This window comes from Amia ocellicauda, chromosome 19, assembly GCF_036373705.1.
Source record: "Amia ocellicauda isolate fAmiCal2 chromosome 19, fAmiCal2.hap1, whole genome shotgun sequence".
In the NCBI taxonomy this organism is placed as follows: Eukaryota; Metazoa; Chordata; class Actinopteri; order Amiiformes; family Amiidae; genus Amia; species Amia ocellicauda.
Window position 1 is genome coordinate 15,679,388 of NC_089868.1, and position 21,767 is coordinate 15,701,154.

Here is a 21,767-nt window from a genome sequence, read left to right on the forward strand (position 1 = left end):
GTGTATAGTTTATATACTATGTTACAGCTACAGAACATGCTGCAGTGGATTATCTGAGAAGGCAGTCTGCCATTCCATAATTTGACAGATTTGATTGTTATTCTTTTAATTACTATGGAAAAAATACTTTGTGCAGTACGTGTGTATGCACAATCAAGTGGATTTATGTTGCCACAGTTACAGAATAACAAATGAAGAAGCTAAAGTGAAATGTGCACCAAATTAAACTAAGAGGGGAGCATAGTACTAATACAATTTTGGGGGTCATTTCTCTGGTATGAAACTCAGTCCCTTAGAGAATCGGTTTGTACGCTCTGTGTATTTTGCTGCGGTTGTTGCCGTCAGTTAGGGCCATTTTATGACACTGCGTCAGCCTATTCTTAGTTAGTCCTAAATACTTCCCGCTTGCAAAGCCGAAAATTACTAATTTCTTCACATTCTTTATTGGGTGTATACAAGCTTTTGTTACAATTTGAGCACATTAAATGATAAAGGGAAGCATATATTATGCCAAGGTTTACACCCCACAAATCAGGGGTGAAAAAAAACATTTCAAGTCCAGTCATTGTATTGCTTTTCTTTATTTGGTAGCAGTTTTTGTATGCATCACAGATATGTAGATTTACATGTGGACCGATGTACAATGGAATAATGCCCAAAAGTCAGAGTATTACTTCTTCTATGCTATCCATAACTATGGTGGTTATGGCATTAAAAGTACACATGAGTCACTGTAGCATTTTGTTTCTTTATATTTCAACCATCAATTTGAAAAAGCAGAAAGATTCCCGTATAAACTGTATCAGTGTTTTAAATCTGTAAGTAAATATAATAAAAGCCAATAAAAAGGACACACTCATCTGAATGGAATATGAACATGTGTCTTGTATTTTAAGTACTAATGTGATGCAGATATCAAAACTCCAGTCTATGTATACCTAGATTACTTGCACTTCCAAAAGTAAAATTGCTTTTGACTATAGTTTTCCACATCATCCCTTTCTCCTTAAATTACCAACATACATTTCTGACAATATGCATTTTCATATAATAACATGCTGTATATACACATTCACATCAAGTGCTTTGATTGTCCATTGTCCACATGGTCATCTACATAATAAAGGTCAACATTAAATTAACATTAAATGAGCTTTGAACTTCTATGTCACTAGCACATTTCAGAGATATTAAGAATCTGAAGTAATCATTTGTGGGAATGTTTATGATATGCTATGAAGTCTATTCCCAAAATATCAACTTATCATTTTCCCTTCATCCAGTGAAATCTTGCTTAACTACAATTGTTTTTTTTTTTTTTTGTTTGCTTTTTAAATTCCAGTATTTACACGCGTATCTAATAGGAATGCATCTCTGAATTAAAGGGTGACTATCATAGTGATTCAATGAAATTCAATATGAAATTGCAGAAGGCGTGGATGAAGGATGGTTAGAATCACAATGCAATTTGCTAATTCGTGCCTTTCATATTGTTCCCCATAACCTTTTCAATTTAAAAACAATATAATCTATTCAACTATACAACTATTCAACATCAAAGCTTGACGTAAACTACTATAGCTATGCAATTACCACACCCTCCAAAATCTCCAAAATAGAATGAAAAGATTCAATTACTAAAGAAAGACACTTATATCAGAGGCATATAAAGGATAATTCAAATTTATTAACTAATTTCTCTCATTTTCACATTGTAAAAAATAGATTCATGTTATATAATATTCAAATATTGTATTAAACAAATAAATTAAATGAGATACAAAAAATCTAAACACCTGTAGAGTATGTAGAGTGTTGCTTTTTTTTTTTTTAGGAGCACAATCGTCTAAAACTCAATGAAAGGAATGGTCATTCATATTATAATCACTTTTTCCCCCTGTTCCCTAAATTAATGAAATTAAAGCGGCAATTCAATTAGATCTTAGTGGCCGTTGGGCATGTCACTCATTGAAGCAGACGATATTGTTTGGTTGTGTAGCGCTCCCTGGTTAAATTTCCACGCGGGGGGGGAAACGCAGGCTGCAGATTGTGTGGCATGCAGGATAGAGAATGACTGGGGGGGGGAATGGTACAAAAATCAAGAGGAACCAATAAAACCAATGGACAGAGATTAATTAAAGCATGGTTTCTTCATAAAACCCACAGTCTGTTCAAATAAATTCTGCTTTGATGATCGATTAGGTTTAGCTTTGAAGAGGATAAAGGCTTCAGGGGTCAGTAGAAATTTACAAATACTCACTAGATGGCCATTCATCATGAAGTGAGTTCAATTGCAATCTACAGAGTCCTGAAGGGAACGATTACAGTTCCCCCAGATGCAACCTAGAGGGTCTGCGATGTTCAGACCCAGAACATGAAAAGGGAGAGCAATTTAAACTATATATGGAGAGTCTGAGAGTAAAGCTTGTGGAAAATGCATGTATGCGTTTGAGTGAAATTCCATATTGCTGCCGTTAAGTTTCCTCAGTGTACCGTTAATCTAGAAAATATATTTGAATGAGAAAGAAAATAATTTAAGTTAAGGAGCAAGCAGCAGTACTTGTGGTGACAAAAGTAAACTTGAATTAATAATAATAAAAAAAAAACACACAAACTAAAATGTAGGTTAAAAATATATTTTTCTTTAGATCACAGTTGTGTTTGCAGTACTATAATCTATAAAAAAAAATCTTAAAAAAAACAAATAATCCCAAAACACTGCTATTGTTTTTTTCCTTTTTTTCCCTCTTTGACATATGTACAACACTTATTGAAGCCGGCCTTGCTTGGCATCTCCTATTGCTCCCCAGACGTCGAACACAAACTCATCTGGGAAGGCGAAGTCGCCCAGGGCCTCGTCCAGCGCCATGGCAAACTCATCTGGGTTCTTTCTGTCCTTTCCCACCTCTACCATGGTGGCAGCTGTGACAGGGTGAGACAGGCCAGGAGTTAGGAAGGGACATGGGAGACTTTGGAGCTATGCAGGAATGAAGTAAGTCAACACAGCATATGGAAGAGGTGCATCTTGGGAGAATAATGCAGCGATAGGTTTGACAAAACAGTACATGTATACGTAAGTTAAAATGGTTTAGAATGTATAAACACAGATAAACAGCCATAAAGGGGATTTGAAATACTTGACAGTTGGCACACACACATACAACTATAGTGGATTTGGGTAAATATTAATTATTCGTGATACATTTTCTTACCATCTGTGGTTTGTACATATATAGACAGCAACCCACCTAATTCAGTGTCTCGGATTCCCATGTAGCTTTCCAGAAGGTCGTCCACTTTCTTTGTCGCTTTTTCTTCAAACTCTGTTGGCTGAAGAATAATTTTCCACTTTCAGAAATACAGCCGGAGGGGAACACATTTGTTTTGGAAAAGACGACTGTGTTAAATAGAAAAAAGGTCCTGAAGACTGAAAACAGCAGCCATTAGTTTATTCAGCTCCTCACCACATGCGTTTTGTTCAAGTAAAAACGAAACACTTACAACTTCCTCCACGGTCGCTGGCCCTTTTGATCGCAGTCTTAATGTGCCTCGACCGGTGCCTATTTTGTTTTCTGCGCCAGGCTTTGCGCCTTTGGATCTTGGTTCAATCATTTCTGTTTATTGGAGAGAGAGAAAAAAAAAACATCTTTCAGGCAGATGTGGAGTATCCAATTTAAACTTAGAACAAAAGCATAGTACTGTAAAACTTTTTTCTCTAGCCAAGCACATCGACTATGTAGACTAATTTGAAGTGTCTGAATTATACAATATTTCTAGCTGCCAATTCTGGATATCAGGTTAAAAGGTCCCCCCCCCCCCCGAGTATCATTGAAGCTGGACATAAATTAAATGCCAGTAATTAAAATGGCAATCATATATAGCCTAGTTAAATCTTTATCTTGGATCTGCACAGTGTATAAAATTACACCTTACATTGTTTATGCATTTGTTGTACAGATAAACCACAGTATAGTATAGATCAACCAAATTAGAAGCTATAAATTAGCTAGACAAAATTAGCTCCAGAATATCTGTTGCAAAAAATTAGAAAATGTTAATGTAAATCCTATATCAAACTCCAAAGTAGGTCTGCTTGATTGATTTCAGATGGTTAAGTAATGTTAAACAGCTTCAGACATACTGCAATTATCCTTAAAATAAAAAGGAATTCCAGTAACTAACAGTAAATAGAAAATCATTATTTCTGTGCTTTACAAGATCATTTGATTTGAACAGATTAAGAATTTATAAAGAATCAACACTCTGCTTTTATTTCAATGAGACCAAACAGACTTTATAAAACTTTATAGAGCCAAGTAGATCATGTATAAGTCAATGTGAAAGAATAATTCAGTAAGTAGTGCCATATTTTATTATGCTGTGCGTCTTTTAAGACTGTCTGTGGTTCGGCAATGTAGGTCAATAAACCACACCGAATGGAAAGAGAATTCTTCCTGCAGAGGGAAGTTTGCCCATTGGTATGAGAAGCAAATAACCACCATCTTAGAATAGATTAGGGCATATTTAGTCATCAGCACAATCTTTAAATAATGACTTTTCATATTAAAACTGACATACACATATAAGACACCAATACCTTAAAACATGTTTGTCAGGTAACACACAAACCAATATTCACTACTCCAGGCCAAAGTGCACAAAAGCACAAATTGTTACTGTCAAATGCTAGAACACCGTGCCATGTTTGTGTGTGCCCAGAGGTTCGCAAATCAGTGGAGCAGCTAATGGCTTTGCCAGTGAGAAAGCATGCACCAAGGCCAGGCAAGTTTAGCAGCATCAGGACCGACTATATAAATCGGTCCTGTCCGTATAGCTAAGGTCACATTAACGCTGTAGGGTAGCAGCCTATAGCCTTTATCTAGGAGGAGACCAATGGGGACTTTTGTTTTCAGTTGAGCTGCGAATTACTTAATTTAACAAATTACATACATAGTTAGTCACTCATTGAACATGGAATTGTGTATTGATTTGTAATACTGCGCTTTTATCATGCTTGTGCACATTGTAAATCTCATAAACACACATTTTCCTCAGTATCTCTTTACATGTAATTTAACACCTGCTGGATAAAATTAAAGGCAGTGATGTGCGGTACACATATAGCAATAAAGATAGAATTAATTAACAGCAAAGTCAAATAAATATGATGGCATATTTGTCTATGATGGCATTTGTCATCTGTAACATCCAGTCTAGTGTTGTATTGGCACAGCTGCCGATGGTTTAAGAGATAACAGATTGTGATTTCAGTAATGAAATATGCCACTAAATATTTTGTTCTTCATGTCACTCTGTTCCTTTGCTGTCACAGGGGAAGTTTAATTGCAAATACCATGAAAAGAGCTGTGGTCGTGATACGTTTTAATAATCTCAGCTCCAATGGCAGGATGGGGAGGCATTTATTTCACCTTCTCTCACACAGAAAGGTGTCCCTGAGCGACAGACCAGTCGTGTGCTGTGTGAGGGATAAGTCCGCAATGCAACTCTTCGGATATTTCAGAAACCCTAGAAGTAATTAAACACCATCCCCAGAGATTCCATCACCTCTCTTGGTAGAAAATACAATTTCGGACTTTCGATCACAGGGTCACAGTACGATTTGGCCTCTCTCACTCCATTAATTTGCTGATAAGACATAAAACGGGCCAACTATCATATAATATCATACCTTGAAGAGAAAAGATTTCTCAATAAACATAAAATATTGTAGATGGAAAACAGTTCAAACTGAGAGATACTGTCCACAGGATTTGTTTTCCTAAGTGTTTCAGCATGCTCCTAGTACTATTATTAATAATCCAGCAGGAGAACAAGACTCACATATTCACACATGCAGACTAATGATAACAGCAATATTATAATTATAATCACCAACACCACAAGGGCTGCTCATCAATTTACTTGTTCTACTAATGTGAGTGATTATTTTTTAAAGAACTTGTAATGCATTCTGATTTAGAAAAATTAGCATAGTACTTAACTCCAGTTCTTGTTTCTGTAGTTAACGCACACATTGTTACAACAGTCTAGTAAAATGATGAGCTAGAGATACCAACTGCAATCCATTTTAAAAGCAATTGCTTCTAGCACAATCGGTAAAAGAAAATAACACTCATCAGCACTTTAGTGGAGAGGAGAGAGGCAGAGAGGGGAAAAAGGTTCATGAAAAAGTTCATGAAACACACATACATAGGAGTCACCATGGACTTCCTTGAAAACCCTCAACTTTAGATTTAGTTGGATAGATAGTCTGAAATATATTGTCTTTCCTTGGTTGTCATTTTCTGCTTATAGTGCCCCTGGGATAATCAGACGCAGGTGCAGGATTTGAGAGCAGATCATATAGAGGTCAGGAAACATCAGCGTTCGTCAGCCTGCCCTGTACTAGGAACTGTACAATATCTTTAGACTGACAGGTCTAGAGGCTGTCTGGATCTTTACAGGGGAAATTGTCAGTCACCACCAGGCAATATTATTTCAACCTGCTGTGCTCGAGCTTTTCTAAATATATGTTCTGCTCTCTGCTGCAATGGTTTCTTGATTTTCATTACAACCTTGAACACGTAGCAAAGCTTTCATATTCTCCAATGCCGAGTTCCACTTTTATTCAGTTGAAGAAATCTGACTGACTGCAAAAATGTAAGGGCTACAGCCAAACTAATTCTCTCTCAAGGCCAGCAGTGTGAAAAGCAGAGAATAAGTGATGCTTTTAAAGCCGCAAGACTAATAATGTAATGAGTCACCCAAGATCATATTTTGCTAAATCTTAAACGCTGTAGATTTTCATTGTTGGCATATATAAATAATCTTCAGCTTGATGTCCACATAGATTTTGTTTTAAATCATTTAAAACTTAAAAATCTCTGGGGGAGTAAAGAATTACACATTAAAAAGAAATGTTCCAGAAAAAGTGCTAAGAAAATACACTGACCGACCAAAACCCAGTAAACCACTGAAGAATTTACCTCCTACAGAACTCATTTCATTGTGATCTGGCTTCTGGCTATTTAAACCAGCATGGGTTCAGCACATTCAGTTTTCTACAAAGCACATTGGAGGCAGTGATGCGATTAGGGAAAGGAAATCTGGATGTTTGAGTATTGCTCCATCTACTGGACACAGGCTTCTATACAGCATATACCTCCCAACAATGATGTTAGTGCATTTAAACATGGCTGAAAGGGGCTGCACATTCGGGTTTATGAAATGTTTATCAGATTTCTTATGGGAAAAGAGGAAAACATGTAATCAACTCACCAAATGCTTTCATTGGTTCCACTAGCTTGAGGGTGAAGGTCTTTCCTTTTGGCAGTTCCTTCAGCATTCTGGCCACCTCGTAGTGTCTGGTGCCCACGATGTTTTGTCCATTGATACACTCTATGTGGTCCCCAACACAGATAACTTTAACGCCGTCAGCCACACTGCCTTCCTTTATGCGCTGGAAAACAGCAGCAACACAACGGTCATTTATTTACATCACACTGGTAAAAGCAGCCAAGAAGGATGACTAAAGATTTTGTTTTTCAATTAAGCATTAACAAGAGCTGCTGAAATCAGACACAATGCTTGCCAATGTGTTCGGCATAGTGTGAAGCGTTTAAATCAACACTTTCACCGCTTTTAAACACTCAGATTTAGACATCAGGATGATTATGGAGTGCAAGAGAAGATGTCATTCTGTATAAACAAGTGAACATAAAACATAATAGTTCACAAAAGATCAAATCCATTGCAAAGCATTTTGAGGGAGAACTTAATTTTAAACACGGCTTGAAAACTCCTAACATAAAATAAGTCAGCATGGGTCGTTCGTTCAGTAGTGCCACCAAATCATAATCAAAACTATCTAGCTGTGGGAATGATACAAACATTTTAATATCAGCATGAGAAGGGAGTGCCATTCTATACTGTCAAACTGGGCCAGCAAATTTAGTATAGTCCAAGGTGGATTAAAATTAAAATACATTCAGCAAACTATTATATTGAAGGCACAGGGATGTGTGCATTGCTTGTTGTTTAAGAGTCTGCGCAGAACACTTATTATAATTATAAAGAAATCTGGGAAAATCTTTGATGTTACTTTGAGTGCAGTGATGAATACACTTTAAAGGCTTGGGCCTTGTTGGGAAGGTCATGCGTTATTTATCTGCCTGGTATTTCTGTGGATTCTTTCATTTGAAGCATTACCGAGGCACTTAAATTAAAAAGCCACCCTAACATGGCCAACTTTGGTCTTCCCTGTGCGTTCCATCTGAAATCCATTACTTAAATCACTGTACAACACATGTGATAACGGCATTTCTTTCCCTTTGATACAGTACTCTAAAAGTGTTCTAAGAATTTCTGAAATTTTGAGATGCGAAAGGAGTGGGGTGAGCTGTACAGAGAGATTCCATGACAAATTGGACTTTAAAAGCTGGAATATATAAAGCCGAATGAAGTGGCCTTCAAAATATCATACCGTTCAGTGGCTTTATACAGTGGGGGAAAAAAGTATTTGATCCCCTGCTGATTTTGTACGTTTGCCCACTGACAAAGAAATGATCAGTCTATAATTTTAATGGTAGGTGTATTTTAACAGTGAGACACAGAATAACAACAAAAAAATCCAGAAAAACGCATTTCAAAAAAGTTATAAATTGATTTGCATGTTAAAGAGGGAAATAAGTATTTGACCCCTTCGACTTAGTACTTGGTGGCAAAACCCTTGTTGGCAATCACAGAGGTCAGACGTTTCTTGTAGTTGGCCACCAGGTTTGCACACATCTCAGGAGGGATTTTGTCCCACTCCTCTTTGCAGATCCTCTCCAAGTCATTAAGGTTTCGAGGCTGACGTTTGGCAACTCGAACCTTCAGCTCCCTCCACAGATTTTCTATGGGATTAAGGTGTGGAGACTGGCTAGGCCACTCCAGGACCTTAATGTGCTTCTTCTTGAGCCACTCCTTTGTTGCCTTGGCTGTGTGTTTTGGGTCATTGTCATGCTGGAATACCCATCCACGACCCATTTTCAATGCCCTGGCTGAGGGAAGGAGGTTCTCACCCAAGATTTGACGGTACATGGCCCCGTCCATCGTCCCTTTGATGCGGTGCAGTTGTCCTGTCCCCTTAGCAGAAAAACACCCCCAAAGCATAATGTTTCCACCTCCATGTTTGACGGTGGGGATGGTGTTCTTGGGGTCATTCCTCCTCCTCCAAACATGGCGAGTTGAGTTCATGCCAAAGAGCTTGATTTTGGTCTCATCTGACCACAACACTTTCACCCAGTTCTCCTCTGAATCATTCAGGTGTTCATTGGCAAACTTCAGACGGGCCTGTACATGTGCTTTCTTGAGCAGGGGGACCTTCCGGCGCTGCAGGATTTCAGTCCTTCATGGCATAGTGTGTTACCAATTGTTTTCTTGGTGACTATGGTCCCAGCTGCCTTGAGATCATTAACAAGATCCTCCCATGTAGTTCTGGGCTGATTCCTCACCGTTCTCATGATCATTGAAACTCCACGAGGTGAGATCTTGCATGGAGCCCCAGACCGAGGGAGACTGACAGTTATTTTGTGTTTCTTCCATTTGCGAATAATCGCACCAACTATTGTCACCTTCTCACCAAGCTGCTTGGCGATGGTCTTGTAGTCCATTCCAGCCTTGTGTAGGTCTACAATCTTGTCCCTGACATCCTTGGACAGCTCTTTGGTCTTGGCCATGGTGGAGAGTTTGGAATCTGATTGATTGATTGCTTCTGTGGATAGGTGTCATTTATACAGGTAACGAGCTGAGATTAGGAGCACTCCCTTTAAGAGAGTGCTCCTAATCTCAGCTCGTTACCTGTATAAAAGACACCTGGGAGCCAGAAATCTTCCCGATTGATAGGGGATCAAATACTTATTTCCCTCATTAACATGCAAATCAATGTATAACTTTTTTGAAATGCGTTTTTCTGGATTTTTTGTTGTTATTCTGTCTCTCACTGTTAAAATACACCTACCATTAAAATTATAGACTGATCATTTCTTTGTCAGTGGGCAAACGTACAAAATCAGCAGGGGATCAAATACTTTTTTCCCTCACTGTATGAACAATCATGCATTGCCTCTGACCAGGTGTATGGTTGTATACAGGTTTGATACGTGCTTGAAAGTAGCACAACTTTATGACGTTAATCCTTCACAGTGTGTTACTCAGATATGCAATGACAACACAAGCCGTTCAAATGTACAAGTGCATCTGTAAACCTAGATTCTGTTTACATCACAGCTGTGCCAATGAAATTCAAATCAACCTGCCCCACTGTTTGCTTTGCACACCTGACCTGGATACGTTAGTAAAGATGTTAATATTAATGACCATTACAAAGCCCTTTAAATTTCTAATCAGCAGAAAACAAAACAGATCTTATTTTACATCTTGAAGTGGAACCTTTTCACATAGAACACTTATTTGCATTTAATGAATTTAGTTTAATGAAGTGGTTTAATATTCCAAAATTTCGAATTGCAGATGAACAATTTCTTTCCTAAGAGGTTTCTCTAACATGTGCTGGCACTTCACATACACTAGATGGCACATTAGCATTACCATGTCTTGGAAGCTTACTAATAAACCCAATTGTATAATGTTTCATTCGTATATAAATAATTGCAACTGTTCACACCAGCCCAAGTCCTAACCAAGTACCCCTTAAGAAATGCATACTACATGAATCCCCTCTCATCATTGTATACCTTTATGAAAGCGTATCCGGCCCCATTGTCTGTGATGGTGAGCCCCAAGGCTTCTTCTGCTTTGAAGACCTCCACCTCTTTCTTTATTCCTTTTATGTGGGCAAATATGAAGTCTTCCAGGCCTATCTGTCCTCCCAAGAGCTTGTCCATGTCAATCCTGTGAGTGTTTAGTGTACAGAACAGGATCTGTAGGAATATAAATAAAGCATAAGATACACAGCCACTTCAATGTATTCTTTGTACTAGAAATCATTGTGGAAACAACATTACTGTTACAGACTGTAGTGGATATGATGTGGATTGAACACATATTTTCAATTAATTCATATACAGTGTTACAGTCGAGAAATGTTATACAATTTTCCAGTTTAGAATTAAGATCTTTTTAGTCTTTTTCCTGTTTTGGTGCAGGAGTCTTTTAAATCACTCCTCAAGTGCTTAAGTTAGTAAATGTTTGAATTAATTAGTCATAGTCCAGTTGTGAACATATCAATAGACATTAAATGCATATTAAGAAAAGCATAGATAAACATGAAACCAGTATTTCTCAAGGATTGTGTACACACCGTGTCACACTTATTCCATTACAAAACACACATTATGCTTCATTTCCTCTTGCCATTGATATCAAGCTGTGAATGATCGAATGTTGTCCCAGGTTGCTTCCTGAGCACCAGATTCACCCCAAATCACTTTGCATTCTGTAACTGAATACAGCTATAATCTGTGTTCACAAATTGCCACAAAGTAAAGTAAAGTAAAATCCAGGTTCTTTAAACAAACCTTACCATTTTTAACATGTGGCAAAACTAAGGAGATCATAAAAAATAGAAAATAAATGCATAATAAAAGTAGAAGACTTTAATTTAAACACATCAGGTGTCCTTATAATCTCCATGTTACAACTACCAGATAAAGTATTTAAGTTAAACAGTAAGGAAGGGGTATTTTTTAATTTGTACCTTTTCAAAAATTGGATTTGCCTTCTCATGGTTTCTTTAAGTACTTTCAGTTTATAGACCAGATCAGAAACAGATTTAGAAACTGGTCATGTTCCACCCTTTAAAGTGTAGGTAAACACAGACATGCTATCCGACACTGGTGTAAAGCTGAAGCTAGGCCTCTCAAAAAAAAAAAACTTGGCAGTAACACAGAGGTATTTTTTTCCGATTACTCAAGGTCACACCCAATTGTTTAGATTCCCGACATTTTGTTTAGTCTGAGCCAAATCTGTGCTGCTTCGCGTTCACATTACCAGTGTTGTAAATATGGTAATAATGGCTTTGTTGCATATTTAGTGTGGTCTACAATAGTACATACTGGGGGTCAATCTCACTCAGAGGTCTATGACACAGTCATAGTTTAATTTAACAATAATGGGGGGAAATAAAGTGTTCAGCTGGAATTAAATCAGATCGAACTGTAGGAAGCCAGAAGGCACAGACATTTGACACAGCTTAAAACTTTGATCTTTCTGCTTCTGACACGCCAATCATTCCAAAAGACTCTTCTTAGTTTCTAGTCAATTTTCTCAGTGCTCACGGGATTATGCAACATGGAAAGAAAGGGTACAAATGGGCACTTCCTGACATTCCGGTTTAGGCCAGCGAAATTAGCCGAGTGCCTGACAAGCAACATACAGGGCTTGTACAGTCTTGATTTTGAGCCCAAACTTCAGAGACAAACCTTAAAATTAAAAAACGTGAAACTAAACCCAAAAAACCCCCCAAAAAACCCAAACTAAGACCGACAGAGACAGGCGGTGACGAATGCAGGTGATAACACATTTCAGTGCTTTTTCTTTCTTCGTGTTGAGCTTACATGCTCAGATGTATGGGCACTTTTTGTGAGCAGGTCCGCAAAGAAAAGTGTTCCGGTACAGGCCCAATGTTATATGTAACAAAGGTAAAACTGACATGGTTTGTCTTCAACCAATATGGTCTGAAAGTGAACTTTTTCCACAGTGACAGTGACCCAAAAGCTAATTTCACACCTTGCATTCCAGGCGGCTGGCAGGAGAAGGGAAATGCGATCACCAGGAACATGATACATTGTTACTCTATTTAAACTCTAATCTATGTGGCAGTGACAGTAAAAGCCAAAGGAAGAACTTTCTAGCCATGAGTCAGTTATTCCTAGTTACATCTCTCTGGGACCAGGAGTGCTTTAAATAAACAGTGTCTCACTAAAGAACAACTCTGCAACATGCGTCTTTGGACCACACTTCCATATCACGACATTACATTAAAAACGCCAAAAAGGCACTAAGAGACACTCAGACCTTTAAGAGTGGTCCATTATAATCAACCAAACTGCAAACAATAAAATAATTAATCAATCAATTAAGTGCACTGTTTATGTAATGACATGGCTTGACAAGTGGCAGCTTTGAAAAGTATTGTTTTAATTAGTAGATGTATTCATTCTTACAAGATTTACTGTTAATTTAAACTCCCCCCCCCCCCCCCGAAAAAAAAACAGAGTACTTTAATTTCTTTAAATATGTAAATGCACGAATCTTGCATTAAAAAGAGCCACATTAAACTATGAATAGCGGTTAGACACCTCTATACTGAACATGGACAAGTAACAGCAGACCATACCATAATAAACTCCAATTAAAAGTGTTTTTGAAGTGTGTTCCTCTGTGTATTACGGGCTCTGTAAACACACCAGCTGACACAGCAGTGTTGCCCCTGGTTACTAAAGCAATGCGTGAAATCACAGGGATTAGGAGCGCTGAAGTGACGTCTGCGCTCCCAGCTCCTACTCTGCTGGGGCCCATTGATAAAGCGACTGTGAGAAGTGTGTGTGGATGGGGCTAGTCTGCCGAAGCTAGGTTAAGGCAGTGGGAGAAATCGCTGTAGCCTCCCACTGCTTTGAATTACGCAACTGAACTGCCCTGTATAACTCATGCCTCCCACATATTATTTTTATCACGCCACACTATGTCCTCTCCTCCACTTTTAGGTGTGAACAGCAGTGGGAACGGTTTACCCCGGAGACAAAGGTCTAAACACAGTAAAATAAAATAAAAACAAGCACTTCATTTAATGTCATATTACATTAACAGTAAAACAACTGTGTAATGCTTAAAGCTAGTAAATAAATTAGTTTTATAAAAAAAAAACATTTTTTCCTACTCAATCTCCTGGTCTTGCTTTGAATTGCTCAGTTCAGTAAATCTGCTTTAATTGTGTTTTTATTTTTATTGCATTTAAAAAAAGAGGCCAAGGATGCAAATTCAATCATGTTTCTGTTCTAAAATGGATGCAAACCATTCCCCAACCTCGTCACAGTCATTTACATTTTACTTAGGAAACAAAAACAAGCCGCGAGCGATACAAAGCCTTCTTTTTGAAGCCCACAAGATATTTACATTCACTGCCTCCGACTTCAGAGCGGTTGCTATGAAGATGAGTGGGGTAGCCGTGCTCTCAGCCTTACCCATGAAGACGCACCATACACAAATGGCAAATAATCAGCCCTGAAAAACAAACACCAGAGCCAAGAACCTGTACTTCAAATATTAAAGGGATATATGAAAAAGTAACATTTTAATTCAGTTTTGTACACTATTCAAACAATGAAATTTAGCAGGACGCTAGTAACATGTAAGATTTTAAACAACTTTGTTTATGCATTACAAACAGGTGTAGAGAGGTTACCAAAACGCTGATCACACAGTAAATATGAAACTTTACAGAACAGGGCAACAAGGAGAGAAAGTTATTGACCCTGAACTGGTACTTTCCAAATAAGATTCAAATTCTCCTTTCCTTAAAATTGACTTTAAAAGGTTTGTATTCAATAACTTCAGAGTTTGTAGTATCTAGTCCTAAAAGAGCTAAACATTAATCAGATTTTCTGGAGGAAATAGAATAGCCAGGGCTCTAATAAAACCTGCCACATGCCTCTTTTATAGATGCACACAAACAAACTGCACAGAATTTCAGAATTAATAAAATGATTCCATTAAGTGTCTTTAAAAATAAATGTATTTTATGCCACATCAGGCTTTTAAACTATGTAGTCACTGAGAAAGAGATTGGAGATTCATCAGATAGTGGATCCTACTGTAATGATTTATTTATTAAAAACAGTTAATAAGCTACATGGGGTCAACGATGCAGAGCGTCTGTCGGGGTTGAACACACAGCTGCCTTGCTCCCTGTCCATAACAGCATCCTGTCAGGTGGGATCCCGAGACAATGCGGTCTCCAGGAGCAACACCTCGCTCTCCTGCCCAGACCTGATTAGACTACCAACATTAATGACCACTTCAATTAGAGTGGTATGCAAAGCTTCAGCTTGGAAGTAGAAAAACAATAACAATCCTCCCAACAAAAGACACCTTTGAATTTCCTTCTAGTCCAGGCAATCGTTTCAAAGCGATTCCTTCTAGAAATGCAGCTGTCGAAACATGCTTTGGGGAAACAAGAGCCAACTTGACGCAGGGTGACATTTTGTTTTCTGAAAATTCATGTGCTGTTTGACACACTTGAAAACACGGTGTGCCTTCAGGTGGATGGGCAATTTCTTACGTACAACACCACTACAGTCACATGGACCAGAGATTGGAATAGCAGTGAAACAATAAGGACCAGCACAAGTGATGCAGAAAATGAATTAAATCTGAAATATGGGAGGATAAAATAAGATAATGAAACAATCATAGGAGCAGTTTGCAACTACTAAGTAGACTTGAGTGCAGGCAAGAAAATCTGGGAAGATATTTTACTCTACATAAATAGAACATAAATAGAGCATCTAGTTAGTTAAAGTATTCTGTTACATTGAACTAGATTGTTGTGCACCAGCGGAACAAAAAGCAACAGTGACATAGCTGACATTATTTTCTAATCAACCAGTAATGCCCTTCCTTTGCCATCAGAAGAGAGTAACAACATTGAGCTGAGCTGATTATACAACATTCACAATACAGGGTTTTAAATCCTTGCCTTTCAAATCCTTCGTAAATTTGGTTGATTAATTAAGCCGGGTATACAGTCCTGTTAATTGCCATTATTAATATTTTCTTTAAGCCTAAACATGACACTAGAAGAGAGACTTCACCCTTTTACACCCTGCATCCTTCCTTGCAATGCATAAGCCACATTGGTCTCAATTCCTAGAACACAAATTATGTCACAGTCAAGATTAGCATAAAATAAGTGCATCTTCAAAAATTAAAAAAATCCCTTGAGGTCACAATTAACAAGCTGTAAGGGGTCACGTTGTTTAACCTATGGAATCCTATGAGCTGTGTGGGACTCCCAGCACTGTGATCACTAACATGGAGAACTTTCTCCTGTATTTATTGCAAATTCCTAAGAGTCTTGTCATTAGAACTTCATTTGCAAGAATGTATTATTTATTTAACAATTTAATCCTGACTCTAATCCGGCCCCAAGAATGAAACATTTTTACACAAACTGCTCACACTCCCCCACTCATTGCGATGACGGCTAAATCCACACAGTGCAGTAAGCCATCTACTTGAATGGGAAATACTATATGGGATGTTTATATGTGCAGGGCTTTAAGGCTAAAAAAGTGGAAAAGGTCTATAATTATCAAATGAATAACTTAACAAAACTAGTTACTCAAACCTAAACACTACTGAAAGGTTTCATGTTGTTAAAATCCTATGAAGGCAATACCTGAATCCAAATTAAAAAGATCCCTGAACGTCTAAGGAAAGTAAATAACCTAAATCAAAATAAATAATCTGTATGAATGTCAGAAATATATTAAGAATATTGGACTGAAAAAATCACCCAAATAATTGATGACAATCTGTTAACAATCATATAATAATTATACACCAAGGAAAATATTATAAACGAGTATACATAAATTGTTTTTTTTCTCCAAACACTACTTTGCATTTTTGTCGTGTAGGTTTCACTGGTGAACGAACAGAAGCAAGTTGAAACAGTTTGCCTTTCATTTAATAAATATTTAACATGTTTAAACTCCAAGAGTTACTCGTTTACCATATCAAACAAGAATAAAAATGTAGCAATTAGTATTCAATATTCAAACTTCTAATGATAATTTAGACTATGAATGTATTGTAAAACAATGTGTTTGGTATATTTTCTTTTTAAATGCAAAATGAAGAAAAATTGTAAGCCAGTGAGTCCATATGTATCATAGGGTTAAAGATAACGCAGACATTTGGTAACCAACCACACCTGCTATAAATTCTGTAGCTGCAGTAATAAAAAGACTTTGTTCATTGTGGTAAAATAATATAAGCGTGTTTTCCTATGCTTAGACAATATGTAATCCCTTAACATTACAGATTCCCCTAAATAACCCGGCCTAAAACAAAATCAACAAATGCCAGATCTGTTCATATTTCCTTCACTCAAACAGAACAAGAACATTCTTCATTAAATATTTTAGGAATGCTATTAATTCTTTCCACACGGCAACAATAAAGACAGATATGGTTTATTTTTCATTGAAAACTCCCTCTGATACCCGCCTTGCATTCCTGTACAGTGCAGAACACTCGAAACATCATTATTTGTCCTTCCAGAATAAGCTTCCCAGCTATATAGGGTCAAAGTTGATACAAACCTTAAAGTTTCTGAAAATTGGTATTATTGCTGTCTCACCAATAACAGAGCTGTTTAAATAATTTTTGATAAACTGTAAGTTGGTATCAACACTGCAGGAAAACTAAATACAAACACAGAATACTGGTGTACAGTCTGATTGGGCTCATGTCCCTGGAGAACTCTTCCTAAGGGTTATCTGCAGCAATTTAAGGTTGTGCCCACCAAGCAGGATGTCAGGGACTTCCTATGTCTGCAGCTGTATCTCCTGACAGCTCCTGTCCTACCAAGACACGCTTCTGTATGCTCCTTTCATTGACAGAGAGTAAGGATTAAAACTCGGCATACATTAATTAACTGGACACGAGTTTACAACATATATACACGTTTGATAATGCAACTTTTTTTCTTTTTTAAAGCAATATCACTGGAATTAAACATATAAAAACATATCAGCTGTAAAATTAACAAAGTATGTAAAGATGTAAATGTATAACTATCAGGTCCTAATTCACTTAACCTCTAACCACGTTCTCCAAATGAAAACAATCTTCTGAATAATTAAAACCATCTAAAGTCAATACTGCTTTTATAATTTGGTACTTCTGGTGGTTTCTGTAAAGGATTAACACTAAAATCAATAAATAAGAATATAAAAGAGTGCCAAAAAGAAGATGGTAAACAAAAATCATCGTTCTCTTTTGTCATGCAATGGTGTAGTATGCAAATAAGTCAACCGAGAGTACAGGATTAAAGTAGGGTTCCAGCAGACTGCACATCTCTCACAAACTAGCAATTAGGGTAAAAATATCTTCAAAGTCATCAAGAACCCCAACTGTTTTTAATTGATCCTAAAAGAACATTACACTGTATTCATAGAAATCACCACTGAAATGTTCAAGTATTCAGTGATGTTTCCTATATGTTTTTTTTATGATCAAGGACAAAATTAAAAAATAGCCTAGTTCTTGATTATCCAGTTATGTAGGGTTCATAAACCTGAATGTTAGATATAACTTTGAAAAGATAAACCCTTAATCTCTAAAAACAGTACTTAAAGAAGAGAAAAGAAACAAAACATTTACATTTAATTTGCCAGTATTACTTGAAGATTTTGGCAGTTGATTATGCTTAATGCTTACAGGTGTCAAATATTCATGAATAAAATGTAATTGTAAAGCCACAGGATTTAAATAAATGTCAAGGATTGACTGAATGTGGAATAAATAGTTTAACTATTCCAAGATCTTTTAAATAAAACTATCCACAAATGTGCCTGTCTAGAAAATAAAGAGTCACACATATGTGGCCAGTAATAACAAGGTGGGGTTCCTCAATTGACTTTGCGTGGTGTTGGTTTGTTTTTTGTTTTTCTTTTCTGTGTAGAGCTAGACTTTTGAACATCAGTTGTCAGACTGGTTATTGCAAAGCTGCCTCCCTCGTTTCTATCATCTCCACTCCACTCCAAGAAGGCCAGAACTGATACGGCATTCAGGAAGAGGCAATGTCTATAGCCCTCTCTGGACACAGATGTGGAAATCCACATAGGGGCCAGGAACGAAAATATATAACTCTTTAAAAAGGTTATGCTATTATTTGAGATAATAGTTTATATTTCTCAGCAACTCAAGATGTGTATCAGTTGGAGCAGAGGAAATGAAATGGAAAATATAATAACACACTAGAGCTCCACAAACAAATACTGTAAACTGAGAGGGGGTTACAGTGAGGCTGTCTGAGGACATCAACATTTAAAACTGAGCAGCAGGTGCAAGAACTTGTGCTAATGAAGCACGCCTCTGGGAAATAATTACAAGAAACCGATTTATCTGCTGTGAGGAAAAAACATTAAGCATATGACTGTGGTCTCAGGCTTAATTTATAAGAGATTTATTTTATTTACTCGTCTAATTAGATTAACCTCATAGCCTAATACACCTAATTCCCTACTACTCTCCCTAATCAATATGATTTAACTACTAGTAGTAAACTGAACCTGTGCACTGGAATAATGGTTTCACTTATGTCGAGTGTGCAAAATGTTATTCACAATATAAATTTAGACTCGTTTATTTGTTTGAATTATTGAAGAAGAATGTTGCTGGGAGAGTTCGTAGCTCGGTGCTTTGCCAGTTCAAAGTCTAACCTTTTACGCAACAGTAAACCTATAGAAAAGCATACAGAGAAGATTGTGCCTCAGTTCATGCGAAACCTATCAGAGGAGCGATCCTGTTTCAGAGCCAGCCATCCAGGAGACTTCAGAGGACATTAAAAAAACGTTGGAGAAAATATTAAGATCAGTTTTTGGAGGCTCACTGCCAAATGCCCATGACCTGGCAAGTGCGCCACACTGGAAAACGAGAAGGACGGGATAGACACACATTTGACTTCTGTGTAGTTACACTTTACAAGCTGAATTAATAAAATACTCGTTGCTGGTTGTGTGCAGGCTAGATTTCCATGTCCTTTTTTTTCTCCTAGTGAATGGCATCAGCTGACCCAAGATTTACATTTGGCTTATCCTTATTTCCATACGATTGGATGGGGAGCTAAGAATGTGTGGAGGCGGAAATTATTCAGACAAACTTCGAGGTCAGAGACAACACAATAAACAAATACATGCATATATATGAAAAAAATCAAATCAAATCAAAAACCATTTCACTTTTGGAAGCAGCCTACAAAAAAGGAGTTACTTTCCACAGGTTGGCACATATTCTCTCATACGCAGAGGAGGAACTGATTTTAAAACAGCTCATCAGACATGGACAATGCACCAAACTTATTTCATCTAATGTGTGCAAGCATGTTTTGAGAGTTTATAGTGACAGTAAATAGTTAATGATGCACCCATCAATGAATTATTTCCATGCAAGCCTTCTGTTCTGCTTTCTACAAGTAATAATCAACTCCACAGACTGGGCATCATCAGGTCCATAGTCCTGTAGCTCTGGTCTAATAAACAGGTTAAAGATGTCATGCATGATGTGGTTGGTACGTAGGCAGCCTTTTCGTGTACTATTTAACGTGATAACTATCAATCATAACTGATCCACTGCGTCAGAAGTCCACTGAGTTTTGAAACACCTGTAGCGCAATTGTCGGGAATGAATTGGTAGTAAAGCAGTTCATGAGGAAAGTGTTTGCAGACCCTCTCCAGCCACCCTGTATACACCTGCTGCTCACCCAAACTCATTTTTAAAGCAGGTATAGTCTACCAAACTAAGACAGAGCTTGGGATCCAGGGGAGTTTCACACCCACAACCATTTCAACATCATGTGTGTGAAACTCAACCTCCCCATACAAGCCTGGAAAAGAAAAAGCCCCCCAGTGCATATTTACCTCTGCTGCACTGAGGTTGAAGGCGCTGGCTATCTTCCCATAGAGCTCCTTGACGTTGGTGAAGCCCTCGATCCTGCCGGTGGGGCTGCCATGGGCGAGCTGCGTGTGGAAGACCAGCTTGGGCCGCAGGTTGGCAGGCGGAGGGGGCAGCCCGGCTCCATTGACCGCCGTCTTATTCTCGCTGCCCCCCGCCAACCCTGCCGTCTCCTCATTCTCCACCAAGTGCGAGCTCTCCCTCGACTTGTTTTTCTTCTTCCTTAACCCCAGGGGCATCTCTCTCCTCTCTTCCCCCCCCCCCAGCAAATGCAAAGTGCGCTCTCGTTTGACGCACGCCAACAGGGATTTGCCCGTCCTTGCCAGCTAACCCGCCGGTCCACCTGTGAAAGTGCGTCTCCTTTCCTGCCCAGACTTTGTTCTTCAGCAGCGGCTGGCACTCTCGCCCGTCCTCGGTGTGCAACAGGTAGGGCAGCCAATGGAGAAGTTGCACCGCGGTTGCGCCCTCTGCTCAAAAGTGGTCCCGCATAGGCTGGAGTGGGGCTGAACAATAGCGACGCTGCTGCCACATTGTGCGAGCGCAGGCGCAGTGGGAGGAGGAAGCCCGGGTGTTGAGGAGCTATCGCTTGATACCGAAACTCCTTTACCTGCCTCAGGTGAGATCACTTAAAGAGACAGCGCTCCTTTTGAGGAAATCGCACTTTCTCTGCATGTTCTAGGTTGATTAAGCACATATCCAAAGCTAAATACCACTACAAATAGTTATTCTAGTAATCTTGCAAATCAAAAAGTACCCATTTGTGTGTAATGTATATTGAGATCATTTGTACAACAATCAACCAAAATAATACAATGCTGTAAATAACAATAATTGTATTCCAGCAGAATCAAAAGAGATGGATTCTGGTATAGTACAGGAGCTATTTCAACTTGAATAATAAAGTGTTATATCCATAATTGTTTATATTTCATTTCATATATTATTATTATTATGATATATAATTAGTAACGAGAAATAAAATAATAAGGTAGTTTAATTAGTAAATTATTATTATATAGGCTATTTTGCACACGTCTTTATCCAAGGCAACTTAAATGATTTTACAAACCCTACAAAGTACTACT

The 21,767-nt window shown here is 38.0% G+C and overlaps 1 protein-coding gene across 1 annotated transcript; it reads right to left on the reverse strand.

The window, feature by feature from the left end:
• Nucleotides 1–562: 562 nt before the first annotated feature.
• Nucleotides 563–21,226, reverse strand: gipc2 (GIPC PDZ domain containing family, member 2). Its single transcript, XM_066691965.1, has 6 exons — nucleotides 20,649–21,226; nucleotides 10,737–10,922; nucleotides 7,279–7,459; nucleotides 3,502–3,614; nucleotides 3,249–3,330; nucleotides 563–2,922 (listed from the first exon to the last, which is right to left on the reverse strand). The coding sequence occupies exons 1-6, from the start codon at nucleotides 20,919–20,921 to the stop codon at nucleotides 2,768–2,770; spliced, it is 990 nt and encodes a 329-aa protein (XP_066548062.1). The 5' UTR covers nucleotides 20,922–21,226; the 3' UTR covers nucleotides 563–2,767.
• Nucleotides 21,227–21,767: the final 541 nt, after the last annotated feature.

Bases quoted from the DNA above. Each gene is read 5' to 3' on its own strand.
- gipc2 (XM_066691965.1), bottom strand. From the start codon at position 20,921: ATGCCCCTGGGGTTAAGGAAGAAGAAAAACAAGTCGAGGGAGAGCTCG. The intron at 7,460-10,736 runs GTATACAATGAT...GCTGTTTTCCAG, and splicing joins CCGGATACGCTTTCATAAAG to CGCATAAAGGAAGGCAGTGT. The intron at 3,615-7,278 runs GTGAGTTGATTA...TCCAATAAACAG, and splicing joins GGAACCAATGAAAGCATTTG to AAATGATTGAACCAAGATCC.